At 37.0% G+C, this 12,897-nt stretch overlaps 1 protein-coding gene across 1 annotated transcript; it reads right to left on the minus strand.

Moving 5' to 3' along the window:
* Positions 1-1,462: 1,462 nt before the first annotated feature.
* SWI3A (SWI/SNF complex subunit SWI3A) lies at positions 1,463-12,328 on the minus strand. Its single transcript, NM_001375642.1, has 7 exons — positions 12,208-12,328; positions 11,514-12,109; positions 8,754-9,233; positions 8,373-8,530; positions 7,903-7,952; positions 2,096-2,259; positions 1,463-1,808 (listed from the first exon to the last, which is right to left on the minus strand). The coding sequence occupies exons 1-7, from the start codon at positions 12,278-12,280 to the stop codon at positions 1,608-1,610; spliced, it is 1,722 nt and encodes a 573-aa protein (NP_001362571.1). The 5' UTR covers positions 12,281-12,328; the 3' UTR covers positions 1,463-1,607.
* Between the last annotated feature and the right edge of the window lie 569 nt (positions 12,329-12,897).

Here is a 12,897-nt window from a genome sequence, read left to right on the forward strand (position 1 = left end):
TTAGAATCTTATCAATGAAGTAATGTTTAAAATTTAACTTCTTATTGGATTTCAACAAGTTACGGAAAAATAGGTCCCGTGAACTATTCAAAATGAATCAATGTTATATGATTGGCTCAACCTAATGCTACACAAATTAAAACATAATTTTAATGATGTCCAAAGGTCACTTTAATCACCAATAAGCTAACCCCCAAAACAGATCTATTTAGGAATCACCAAAACGTTGATACCTTATTGGACACAAATTATTATATTAAGTTATTAACATTAGCTAGTGGGATATCGATCATGATACTTCATATCTTAATTATTTTTGTTTAATACTAACACGGGAATACAATATTATGAGCTGCATTTAAATATTGAGTTACCTACTTAATGGGAATCATCATACTACTCAAGTTTTCCATATAAATACACGTGAAAAATCATCCTTATATATCCAACGCTTAGAAGGAAAGAAACTCAGAAATTAGTAGTAGTAGTACTTAAATTAAGGCAATGAAGAAGAGTAGTGGATTTATGATAATGATGGTGATTATGGTGTTAATTATTTGTAATCCAATTAAGGTGGAGAGTGCAATTGGAATAGACATAAATCCATGCACAGTTCCAGCATGTGTGGCTGCTTGCAAGAAAGTTTTGAAGGCAAATTACCAAAGTGCAACATGTGCAACGGGGCCTAAAGGAAAATATTGCATTTGCTTGGGATAATGATACTCTAAGCTGACTAGAGTGTACTTCGTTTTATTTTATATAGTGAGGTAAGAAATAATGTCGTATAAAATGAAACGGAGGAAGTAAGAATAAGGTTTCCTTCCGCTTCACTAAGAAAGTAAGGAATGCATAATGTTGTGTTTTATTTAGTGTGCTTATATTAAGCTAATCACTATAAGGTAAATCTATTACTATAATAATACGATTGGGTTTTAGTCCAAGGGTCTTTCTTCATCAGTGTAATGTAATCTAACCACTACTTTCAATAATAAATAAAAAAAAGTTGCCCAGCTTAGTTCTGAATGTTGGCAACAAGTGCTTCCAACATTTTTTGTTGATCTGTTTGGTCCCTAGAAGAATATTCTTTATGAGTATTAAGTGGCATATAAATCTAATCTTATTTGGTCGTAAGCAACAACATACCCTGCACAATGGGGAATGGGAGAATAGTATGTACACATACCATATCACTATCTTGTGGAAGTAGAAATGTTTCCGAAAGACCCTAGCTCAAGGGAAGAGTAGGAGATAGTGAAGCAAATATAGTAAGTAACAAGGAAACGGTATAAAGTAGTTATTGTGAAATTTATAGTTAATAATTTAGTTATAAAAAGGAGTGCAATTCAACTTTAGTTGCGCGGACTCTTCACTTTTGATGCCACACCCGTGTCAGACTCTCTAAAAAGAACCTGACACGCACCTGTTGCAATTTTTGAAGAGACCGAGCAACATAGCATTCAACTTAACAGCAAAAGTAAGCACCTGAAGTATAAACCAGGTTAGCACATGTTGACAATCATCATCAGGACTCAGGAGAATATCTGAAGAAGCAAACTAATGGTGAGTTTTCTCTAGAACACTGTATATGCAATTCAAGAAACGTCAAGTTATATGCTGCTGGTGCTGCTTTGAGATTTAACCGAAGCATGATCCCTCCATCTAGACACCCCGGAACTAAATATCTTCTGCAAGATGTCCATTCTCTCCGTAACTAAAGACTCTTCTAGATCCTTCATTTGGCCATGCTGCTTCTCCATCATCAGGTTCAGAGCTTCAACATGTTTCATTTTGCGTTTCAACTTCTTCACCTTCATTAAAGTAGAAAGAAAAATAAGCCAAGCCGACCAAGGATATTGAGGGAAGAACTGAAGTACCATGAACTTTAGAAGCTAGAAATGAGAAGATGTACAGAAGCAGAGGATAATAAAGCAGAAGTGTTAGACTTCTCCAAATATGATGGAAGCTCTTGAGTTCTTTTCCTGACCCTTCTATCATTTATTTTTGCTTTTTTCGAAAAAACTTGTTCCATTTCTTTCCTTTGGCCATGAAGTTTGTTCTAAGTTCAGCATTAGTATAAGCGAAACCATAAACTCACCTGTGCTTCAACCAAAGTAGAAACCAGATATTCTATTTCTCTCTCTTCTTGATTGGCCAACAATTTGGCATGAGCAGCAGCAGCACCTATAGCAGTAGCAGTTGCGGCCCTCGTACGTAAAGTTAGTGATATACTGTTCCTCTGAGAGGCTTCCACTTCTGTTTCTGCAAGACAATGGAATCACAAAGTTAATTAGTATATGCAGATAGGGATGGCAATGAGGTTGGGCAGGGCAAACCCGCGAAGATACCAACCTGCCCTGAATTTTTTTTCTCTTTCTTAGCTATGTTTGACATTAAAAAAGTTGTCTTTTCACCATGTTGCAACAACAAAATGAAACATCTATTAATTTCATGCGACTCTATAACAATTCAATTGATTAATTTTGTTTGGAACTTTGCAGTGAAAGGCTGCTAAACCAAAAGTTTACATCATTGTGTAGAAAACTTCGAAGTTCTCAGGCAGATCATTTAAAAAGTTCTTTCTGTTATCAATTAACAAACAGAAATCATTGCTTAACAAAAATCCCACAGTTTAATTGGTCAAACCAAAAGAATTATTTGACTCGTGCACAAATTGTTTCTTCTAAACTAATGGAAGAAAGCGCAAAACATATTTTCTGAGATGGTGCACTACATCCCTTAAAAAAAGTTTCAACCCTCTCCACCCCCACATAAAGCCAAACCCACTCATAGTAACCAGAAGTAGAGATCCGAAAAAATAGAACAAAATAAGTAGATTTACTGAAAATAGTGTCTTAAACACAACTATACAAATAAAGTTGTCCGTATGGAGTGGACAAGACTCCAGAAAATAGCACTTTTGATTCTTACTTATATCCTACCAATAACTAATCCTAATTATATATAGAGAGAGAACATAAAAGGATAAGACTGACACTAAATTGCTAGATAACTGCTAGACAACTGCTGTAGCAGTTGTTGTTCCAGAATCCGACTTTTTATTCTTTTGTCGATATTTTCTTCTAAAGTACGTCTTGAGAGGTACGTTGGTATCACCACCCTGTCCCATTGTCATCCCTACATGCAGACTATGATAGAAGGAAGAGGAGGGAGCTGTGGTGGAGCTATCAGGTATAAGGGGGATGTATGAAGGACCTTGGGAACTCTGCGGTGACTATAATGTCACAAGGTACCTGGCAGAAAGAGCAAAGTGTCACAGGATCTCTAATGCAATGACTGAATATTCAACATGGATTGATGATCTTGTGTTTTTTGGATCCTCCCTTATTTGGAGGATTTTACACTCGGTGAAGGGAGGAAATCACACGAGTTTTTCCAGAACCAACAGGTTTTTGTATTCAACAGACTGGGAGGAAAATTTTCTTTCTCTAATTTTCTTTCGATCAAGCAGAGTTTGATGCAAAAATAGGATCAGATCTTAATCCTATCATATTGAATTAGTGGTGACTGGGAGTTCAAGCATTACTTTAAATTTGAAAACCAGTGGTTGGAAGTTAAGGGTTTCAAGGATAAAAGAAGATATGGTGGAGCTCTTTATCAGTGTTTGGCAGATTTACTTATGTGCTAGCCACAAAGTTGAAACTTCTTAAAGGGAAGTTGAAATGGATGAATTGCTAAATCAACTTATGAATCTGGAGACATTCAAGATCAGAGGTCTCTGATGATGAACTACTTCAAGAAACTCAACTGGATATGGAGTAGGAAGAAGTAGCCAAAAGGGAGAAAATAGCTTGGAGACACAGATCTAAGGTGCAGTGGCTGAAGAATGGTGATAAGAACAATAACTATTTCCACAGAAGAGCAAGAGCCCACAAAGGTTCCATACCACAGACTCACTGGAAGTTGATAGAGTTTTAATTACTGACCCTGCTGAAACAAGGGAATCTATCCAGAATTTTATCAGAAGTTATATAAGGATACTGAAGGGTGGAGATCTTGATCTTCATTTACAAGGGGCAGCGGTTATCTCTAATGAATATCAAGAGTGGCTTCAAAGAGAATTTGCCCATGAGGAATTTTTTTGAGAGCACAAGACTGTGCTTCAGATAGGGCACCTGGCCCAAATCGTTTTCCAATGAGTTTTTTCCAAAGTAGTTGGGATTTGTTGAAGGTGGACATCAAGAACACTCCACAATATTTCCATTCTCATCAGGTGCTTGAGAAAAGCTTTGATAATGCCACTTATGTAGCTCTCATTCCAAAGAAGTAGGGCCAACAAATTTAAGATGTTAGGCCAAGAAGTCTCATCAGTGGGGTCTTCAAGATCATAACAAAAATCTTGGCAGAGAGACTGAAGAAGGTGGTGAGCAATTTAGTCAATGAACATCAGATGGCCTTTATTAAGGAGAGACAAATTGGATGCAGCTCTCATCGCTAGTGAATGTGTGGACTCAAGGTTGAGAGATGATCTCCCTGGTGTCATGTGTAAGTTGGATATAAAGAAAGCTTATGACCATGTAAACTAGAATTTTCTGATGAACGTCCTCTGACAGATGGGTTTTGGAGATAGATAGATGAAATGGATTGCTTTTTGCATTAAATATGTTAAGTTTTCAGTGTTTGTTGATGGAGAACCAGTAGGGTTTTTTTCGTTCTAGTTGCATTAAGAAACAGATGGTTGACAGGATAAGATTGGATCCAGGGGGAGTGAAAACCTGGAGATCTGTCATCTGTTTTATGCCGCTACAACAACATATCCAGTATATTCCCATAAGTTGGATCTAGGGAAGGTAGGTGTACCTAGACGTTACCCCTACCTTTGTGGGTAGAAGAGGTTGTTTTCAATAAACCCTCGTCAAGAAAATCGTTTTCTGGAAAATGATTTAAAAGCAATGCAAGAGTAAAAGTTGTGATGAAAATATTGAAGAAAGAGAAGTACTTACAGTACAAATATTACAGATAACCAAAGTAACAGAAACAACAGCAATAATTAAATTGAACCATAAGAGAATGCTAGAATAATGGTAATAATAGTGATAAACGAACAAATAGATGCTCCAGACTAGTCTAGAACCCTGCTCTACCACTGTAAAGAACAAACACTCTACAACCTACTGTCTACCTTAATGCTCGACCTCAATGCTCTCTTATCTAGATTCTAGGGTCATGTCCTTTGTAAGTTGAAAATGTGTCGTGTCCTATCTAATCATCTCCTCAAACCTATCACCACTAACCTCTCACACCTCCTCATTGAGGCATTAGTGCTACTCCTTTTTATATGTTTGAACCATCTCAACCTTGCCTCCTGCATCTTGTCCACCATAGTGGCTATTCCCACATTGCATCATATATCTTTGTTCCTAACCATGTATATTCCAGTATATTCGCATATCCATCTAACCATCCTCGTTTCAGAAGGCCTTAGCTATCCTCATCTTCTGAATGTGCAAGTTCTTGACTAGCCAATGCTCCACCCCATACAACATCATCGGTTTAACAACCCCTCTATAAAACTTACCTCTAAATCTCGGTGATGTGTTCTTATCAAATAGGTCAGCGAATGTGAGCCTCCATTTCATCCACTTTACTCCAATACGATATGTGACATTCTTGTCGATCTCCCCCTTCCTTTGATTATAGCCCCAAGATACTTGAGGATGACTTCAATATCAATCCTCACTTCCCCATCACGGACTTAATAGTTAATACATCAACTAAAACATGGCTAATTGGATGGATTAAAATAATTAAGAGAGAAAACGAAATGAGTGAAATCAAGCCCACCAACCACGCCTGACCTTACTAGCGTGGAAATTAAGGTACCTCCAACTGCCAGCTCGAAAGGTTGGCCTCACAAGCGCAAACCACTGCTTTTAAAACCATCCTTTCCTCCAAGCAAAATAAAAATTATTTCTCACTCCACCATCAGCATTCTCTCCACACATTTGTAATGCTCCTACCACTTCAACCAACCCTTCCCACAATTCTTGGCAAGTTCGAACGGTCCTCCTTGGCTTTTCAACCAATTTATTTGTGGCAATCACTTACTAACAGCTGAAGTGGAAAAATAATATCAAACAATCTAATAATCCCTTGTCACAATTTATGGGAGTTCCTTCTCTTCAGTCACCTTTGTTAGGAACTTGTATTCTCTTTGGTACAACTAGATGATGCAGATGACATTGTGATATATTTTGAGCTGATGATCGAGCAAGACATTCATCAGACTGACGCTGCCGGTTTTTGAAGCATCATCTGATCTGAGTGTCAACCGGAGGAACTAGGAAGAGTAGCATTTTCCCAATCAAAGAATTGGCCCAAGTGCAGGTTCTGGCTAATATAGTTGGCATGTCACTAGGAAACAATCATAAAGCCTTGGGGATCTGGAGAAAGGGATAGCAACGTGGAAAACACGATATCTGTCTTTGTTTGGGGGGGGGGGGAAGCAGACTTACTTTGAATCTTAGATCAATCTTGTCCTAGTCTACCACACTCACTACCAACTTATGTAATGTTTTTTTTTTCCTTTACCAACCAAGGGGAAGAAGAAACTACACAAAATTAAGGAGGGACTTCCTATAACACGGCAAGGTGGGGGGGTATAACTTAGTGAACTGGCAAACAACTCAATTGACCGAAGAGCAGGGTGGGCTGGCAATTAGAAAATTGAGGCTACAAAATACTTCTCCTAATGATGAATTGTGAAGATCAAGCCTTATGGAAAGAAGTCTTCCAGTGCAAGTATGGGCAGACAAGAACTTGCTACACAAACATGGTAACCAACACCTATGGAATAGGGATATGGAAACCAGTCAGAGCCCTGTTGACAATTTTGGAAGTAAACACTTGCATCAAAGAGGGCAATGGTACAAGACTTTTTTGGGACAGAGGCCTTAAATGGTCAGTCTGCTATAAAGGATTCATATCCTGATTTATTCTTACTGTGCAACAACCCAGGTGCTACTGTATATGGATGCTGAGGCCCTCAAGTAAAGAATTTAAAATTTCATAAGGTATTTGAACGACTGGGAGATAGAAAAAGTGGGAGATTAATTGAAGGGCATTGAAGGTTTCATAGCCACCCCTACTGAGCATGAGAAGTTGAAATGGAAACATAGCAGTGATGGAGCTTTTTCTGTCAATAGAGTGCATTAAAAGGGCACCAATGGACAGAAAATGGGCAACCCAGAAGTTTGGAGAAAATCTGGAAAATCATAGCACCAACTCAAGTAAAATGTTTCACTTGGTTGAAGGCAAAGAGGGCTTGCCAACTCATGAAGTTCTCCAGAAAAGGGAGTTCAATGTAGTCTCTCCTTTTCTGCGCAATGGAACAGGGGAAACAAACAACCACTTGTTTCTCCGTTATAGATTCACAGCTCAGATATGGGCAATTTTCTATAGCCAAACAAAGGTTAAATGCACCATGTCAGAGCACATCTACTGAATTGTCGGTGAGGAGGAGGGGGTGCAAAAGTCGGAAGAAATGGTGGACAATTATTCCTTCATTTATTTGGTGGTCAATGTGGAAAGAAAGGAACGGGAGGTTTTTTGAAGATAGGTCCAATTCTGTTCAGAAAGTGAAATGGAATGTATTATAGTTTTTTTATTTTTGGTTAGAAGAAGTAGATCTACTTATAGAATTTCCAGGAGAACTGTAACTAGTCTTTCTTTTGTTTCTCTTTATCTTTCTTTTGGAGGTCTCCAGCATTAAGGATATGCTGAGAAATACAATAGTATCAGTTTCCTTAAAAAAAAGATCATAACCACATTTACATGTTGATACATGACAGGTGATCACCATGAACAAACATTTAGCAGTTGCTGCAGTCTGATATTTGGATTGGAAGTTTGAAGACACAAAATGATGCCTATCATGGAAAATACCTGATCTGACATGCTTTTCTTCCCCTTCAGCACCTACAACTTGACTTGTCCTGAAAATAAGTCAATTCAATTTCATGCTAAAAGAGAAACTAAATGTATAACTGTGTAATGATAATTAAGCCAAGACAGCTATAGCAAGATACAAACATAAGAATGGTGAACATACATAACAGAGGATTATACAGGATGAACTGCACAAAGACTGAACAAATTTGCACAAGAAGTCGATAGTTACATACTCCCTTTGTCCCATATTATTTATCCTTAACACTTTTTTAAGCAATTGAAGAAAAGAGATCTTGACGTACTGTCCTAAATTACCCTCTGTAAATTATTATTAAGGAAGCCCAATATATTCACATGTTCTAAATAGCTTATAAAGGGAATGGTACTTCTGGAATAGATCTAACCATTTCTGGAAAGATTCTATATCTATCCCGACAAAAAAAGACAAAGGGAGTACTAGTTACCTCTCTGTCTCACTAAAATCAGCAATTGATACCAATCCATTATCATCTCCATCAAAAATGTCTGTTGAACACTGATTCTCATAGCAAAGGGCTGTAACAGCAGCCTCAGCTGCAGATGCTGCGATATGTGGACCAACAGCACCAGAAATGTGAGCTACCTGAAGATTACAGACCACGTATCGTTTATAAGACCAATAAATGGTGGAATTGGGATTAAGCAAGATGACCTCAAGACCAAATTCCCATCATATTTCGGTAATTTACTTACCAAACCGCAAATCTAACTCTTTTCACATCTTATAATGTTTAAACAGTCACACAAAAATCCATATATAGCTAAGTCATAAAAGAAATAGTCCAACATAACAGAAGCATGTTAACCTGTTTCATCAGGAAACTACTGTCTTCTGAGACTGGAGCCCTGCGTATTTTCTTGAGGGGAGGGGTTTCGCATTCAGCATTTCCATTCTGTTGACGCTCCTGGTTCTGCTCATGAGATTGATTTCCAAGAGTTTCTCGAGACTCACTTATTGCAGGTTGAGCTTGATTCACGCCCCTTACCTCACGATTCTTGTCCAAAAAATTAAACTTTTTATGAATAGAACCAAGCATAAGATCCCCAAATGGCAACTGTATAAGCTTGGAGATACAATCCAGCTTACTCTTCGTTTTGACATTTTGAGTAACAAGATCCCAGTCATCACCATGCTTCAGTACAGATTCTAATAGGAGTAAAGTTTCGGCTTCGGTCCAGTTGACTTTAGGGTTCGCACCATCTATGGGCTTGAATTCATCTGCAAATTTGTTTTTGTCATAATTACCACTTGTAAAACACTTCTCGCATAAATTCGAGCTCGCATCCTGACAAAAACAAGAAAGAAGAAATCTCAGTTGCTATTCTGAATATCTCGATTTTCAGATCTTGTAGATTTCAAGTTATTTTCAATTTTTTAAAATTTAAGGCATCATTAAAAACTTAATTTTAGGAAAAAGGCATATGTATGCCCCTGAACTATGACCGAAGTTCCAGGACACACCTTTCATTTTAGCCCCCCCACCCCCAAAACTATTTTAAAGCGTAACAAAATATATCCTACGGTGCTAAGGTGGTACAGGAGTGTTCTCACTATCTTGGAGGCATGTGAAAGGAGAAAAATAAGGTAAATTCTGATAAATATGGGGGCACGTATCCATTTTAATTGGACAGCCTTTACAACTATTTAGTACACAAAATTAATTAACATTCAACTTAAGTTGATATCTTTTTAATTATTTTCCTTTCTTTCTTTGTGAATAAGTCAAATTTTATCATGTTCACATTCTTTAGAAATACAATTAAGTTTCTCACAAGTTCACTGCATACAGCAGTTGTCATCAAATTTTTTCCGGCATCTTTCCATCCATTGATTCTACTAATCACCTTCCTCTTGCTCACACAGACATACAAATCACACTTTTAATAAAATGTTATACATGTAAAGTAAAAGAAACACAGATCTATAGAGAAATCATAGAACTCCGTTAACAAAAAACCTTCTCTCCACTGGGAAAAATGGAATCCTTGTCGATCACATTGAAATAGTAAACTAAAACCTTTCTGACTACTTTGATAAGTTTGAGATTTTTCTTTCTCTAGACAATGGCTTATGCGAGAGAAATTTTGATATTCATTTCACTTGGGTTGTTGAGGACTGATCTTTGAAATGAATTTCGGTGAGCATTTAGTTAATTTGGAAGTGAAAATGGAGATAGAAATGATAATAAAAAGTAAATAACTGATTTTGGTGATGTTTTAACTGCCTGAGAAAGCTTGAGGGCCTTCCATGGAGATTTTATTGCCAACAGTCAAAGGAAAGCAACAAAGAACTAAGAAATGAGAAAAAAAATGAAAAATAAAAGGGATATGATGTGACAAGTGCATGTAATCCACAGCTTATACAGATGTGACTACAGTGTTATCAAAGGCGAAAAGCGCAAAAAAACTCTAAGGTCCGTGGGGGCTTTAAGCGCAAAGCGCAAATAAAACGTGGGCTTTAATGAAAAAAGGCGCAAAGGAAGAAAACAATACAAATATATATGTTTAGTCCAAGGCTAATAATAATAAACATGAATGACACATTAATGACCAAAGAAATTGAAAAAATTTATGATAAAGTGAAATATCAATTGTGTAGTGTCACTTCTTCAAAAGGGTCTCCTAGGCAAGGAAAGTTTGCCTTAGAACCTTGATGATGACACCGAAGTGCACATAAAGCGAGGCGAAGCGAAGTGCTCAACATGTTTTGAGCCTTGCTTCAGGGCTTAAGCGCGCTTAAAGCGCGCCTTTGATAACACTGTGTGACTATACGTTACAAAGGTGTGCGTATTCCATTTTAAAATAGTTCTGGGGTAATAGGACCACTATAAAAATAAAGTGTCCCTGGAACTTTGGTCATAGTACAAGAGGTACTTGCGCCTTTTTCCTTACGCCTTTTTCCTTAATTCTATACAAAACATATACTTATATATTAAACGATCTAAGGTGGAAAATACGGTAAGAAACTGACAAGCAAGTGCAAAACAAAGAAACGTGGTCTATGATTTGAAGAGGCAGCACCTTGTAAGGTTTTCTAAAACTAAAGGAACATTGATAAAGATAGCTTTATCAGAGAGTGTTTTGTGCCTAGAGGTTAAATCTTAATAGATCTCCCAACAACTTTTTGTCTTTTGTTATATATACAATGGCGCCAACAGTGACCTACAGAAAAAAGAAAACACAAAATCAAACTATACATTGCATCTGATAGTAAGATATGGAATTTGGGTACTTATCCATACATTTTCACAAACTTTGTTGCTGGCCTCTCGACAAAGATTTTCTGCGATGGCTCACTTACTAAAAGCAAACAGAAACAAAATAAACAACCAATTACCAAGTCCACAAAATACACAATGTTTTTACAAAATCAAATGGATCCACCATATCATGCTCTAATTCCTAATCATTATAATTCGTGTGTCAATTTTGAGCTAAAAAGGCTATTTCTTGAACACTAAACTGTTCTTCCATCACTGTATAGCAATTAAAACATAGTATTAACTAGTAATCAAGTAAAAGAGCAAAGAATGGAGAGAAATTGCACAAGCTAACTCACAAAATACCTTGCTGTACTCATAATGACCCGAAGCACACAGTTCTTTACAACTCAGACAGACTACACTTTCCTCCTTCTGCTGCCCCACCAACTCCCCATAAACATCTAGATACGATGCCATAGGCGAAAACTTTGGTATATTATCCACCGTACCACCACCCCTCCCCTTTCCAGCACCTCTGTGCCCTGTGATAACCGGTGACGGAACCGGTGCAAGGGGTTTCAAAGAATGAGGAGCTGCCACAACCCTAACCCCATGTGGGGTCCCTTCTTCAACCCTAATCCTCCACTTCTCATCCTCCTTATCCTCTTCCGCTGGAGCATGAATAGCAGCCGGCGTTTCAGCATTACTAGGGTCAAAATTAATCAAACCCCACTTCTCCAAAAAGGTAAAGACCTTGTGTAGCACACTTATATCACCCACCAACGACTTCCGGATATCGGAAAACGAAAGCCTTCGAGTCGGATCCTGACGGTATGAGGTAATGATGTAGTCCCTGTACTCTTTGTAGATTCTGGGTGTCCTTGTAATCGAACTGCAATCGAAGAATTCTCGCAATGACAACCTTTCCACCTCATGTATGCTTTGCCAAGAAAACCAACCTTTTTTAAATTTACACAGAGAAAAATGTAGAAATTAGAGCTATATTCAGACAAATAGAGAGAGAAGAGAAAGAGAATTGTGGGTTTAGCCAACTTACTGGTGTAGCTAGGGATTGTATAAAGGTCGTGAGCGAGTTCGTTGGAGGATTTATACAAGCGAGATGCATCCATTGTTAAAACTTCTTCTGCATTTGTTGAGTGGCGATAGAGAAGAAGTGCAGCAATTTTACCATGTAAAATGAGAAAATTAAGGAAAAGGTCAAATAATTTATTTATTTATTTATTTATTTTGACAGATTGACAATGATCTGGTCAAATCCTCCTTAAAATGTAATTAATTAAATATGAAATTAAATTAATATTTTTAAAATTTTCTATTTCTTTATAAAATACAAAAATATATATATTTTTATAATTCAAATCAAATCTTTTCATGTACAAGAAGGGATATATGTGGCAACATATGTCACACAAAAAAAATATGTGGCAACATATGTCACCGAAAAAAAGATATGTGGCAACATATGTCACAGAAAGGAGATATGTGTCAACATTTTATTGTTACCAATGTGGTGTCTGTGATAACATTTGTTGTAAAAAAATTATAAAATTATCTGCATTTACCCCAACAAAAATGATATATGTGGCAACAGATGTCATACTATGGATTATCAAAAAGAATTAAAAAATAAAATAAAAAGGTATAAAAAGATCGTTTTGTTTAATATTTCAAATTTTATTTATTTTTGCTAATTTTCGTTTTCTTTTCTCTCTTTCCTTTCTCTCGT

The sequence above is a fragment of the Solanum lycopersicum genome, chromosome 3, assembly GCF_036512215.1.
Source record: "Solanum lycopersicum chromosome 3, SLM_r2.1".
NCBI lineage: Eukaryota > Viridiplantae > Streptophyta > Magnoliopsida > Solanales > Solanaceae > Solanum > Solanum lycopersicum.

What these genes read in the sequence shown, in the direction of transcription:
- SWI3A (NM_001375642.1), bottom strand. Translation starts at nt 12,280, where the DNA reads ATGGATGCATCTCGCTTGTATAAATCCTCCAACGAACTCGCTCACGAC. An exon ending in GTAGTTTCCTGATGAAACAG is followed by an intron (nt 8,531 to 8,753) that starts GTTAACATGCTT and finishes TGTAATCTTCAG; the next exon opens with GTAGCTCACATTTCTGGTGC. An exon ending in AGAAAAGCATGTCAGATCAG is followed by an intron (nt 2,260 to 7,902) that starts GTATTTTCCATG and finishes ATTGTCTTGCAG; the next exon opens with AAACAGAAGTGGAAGCCTCT.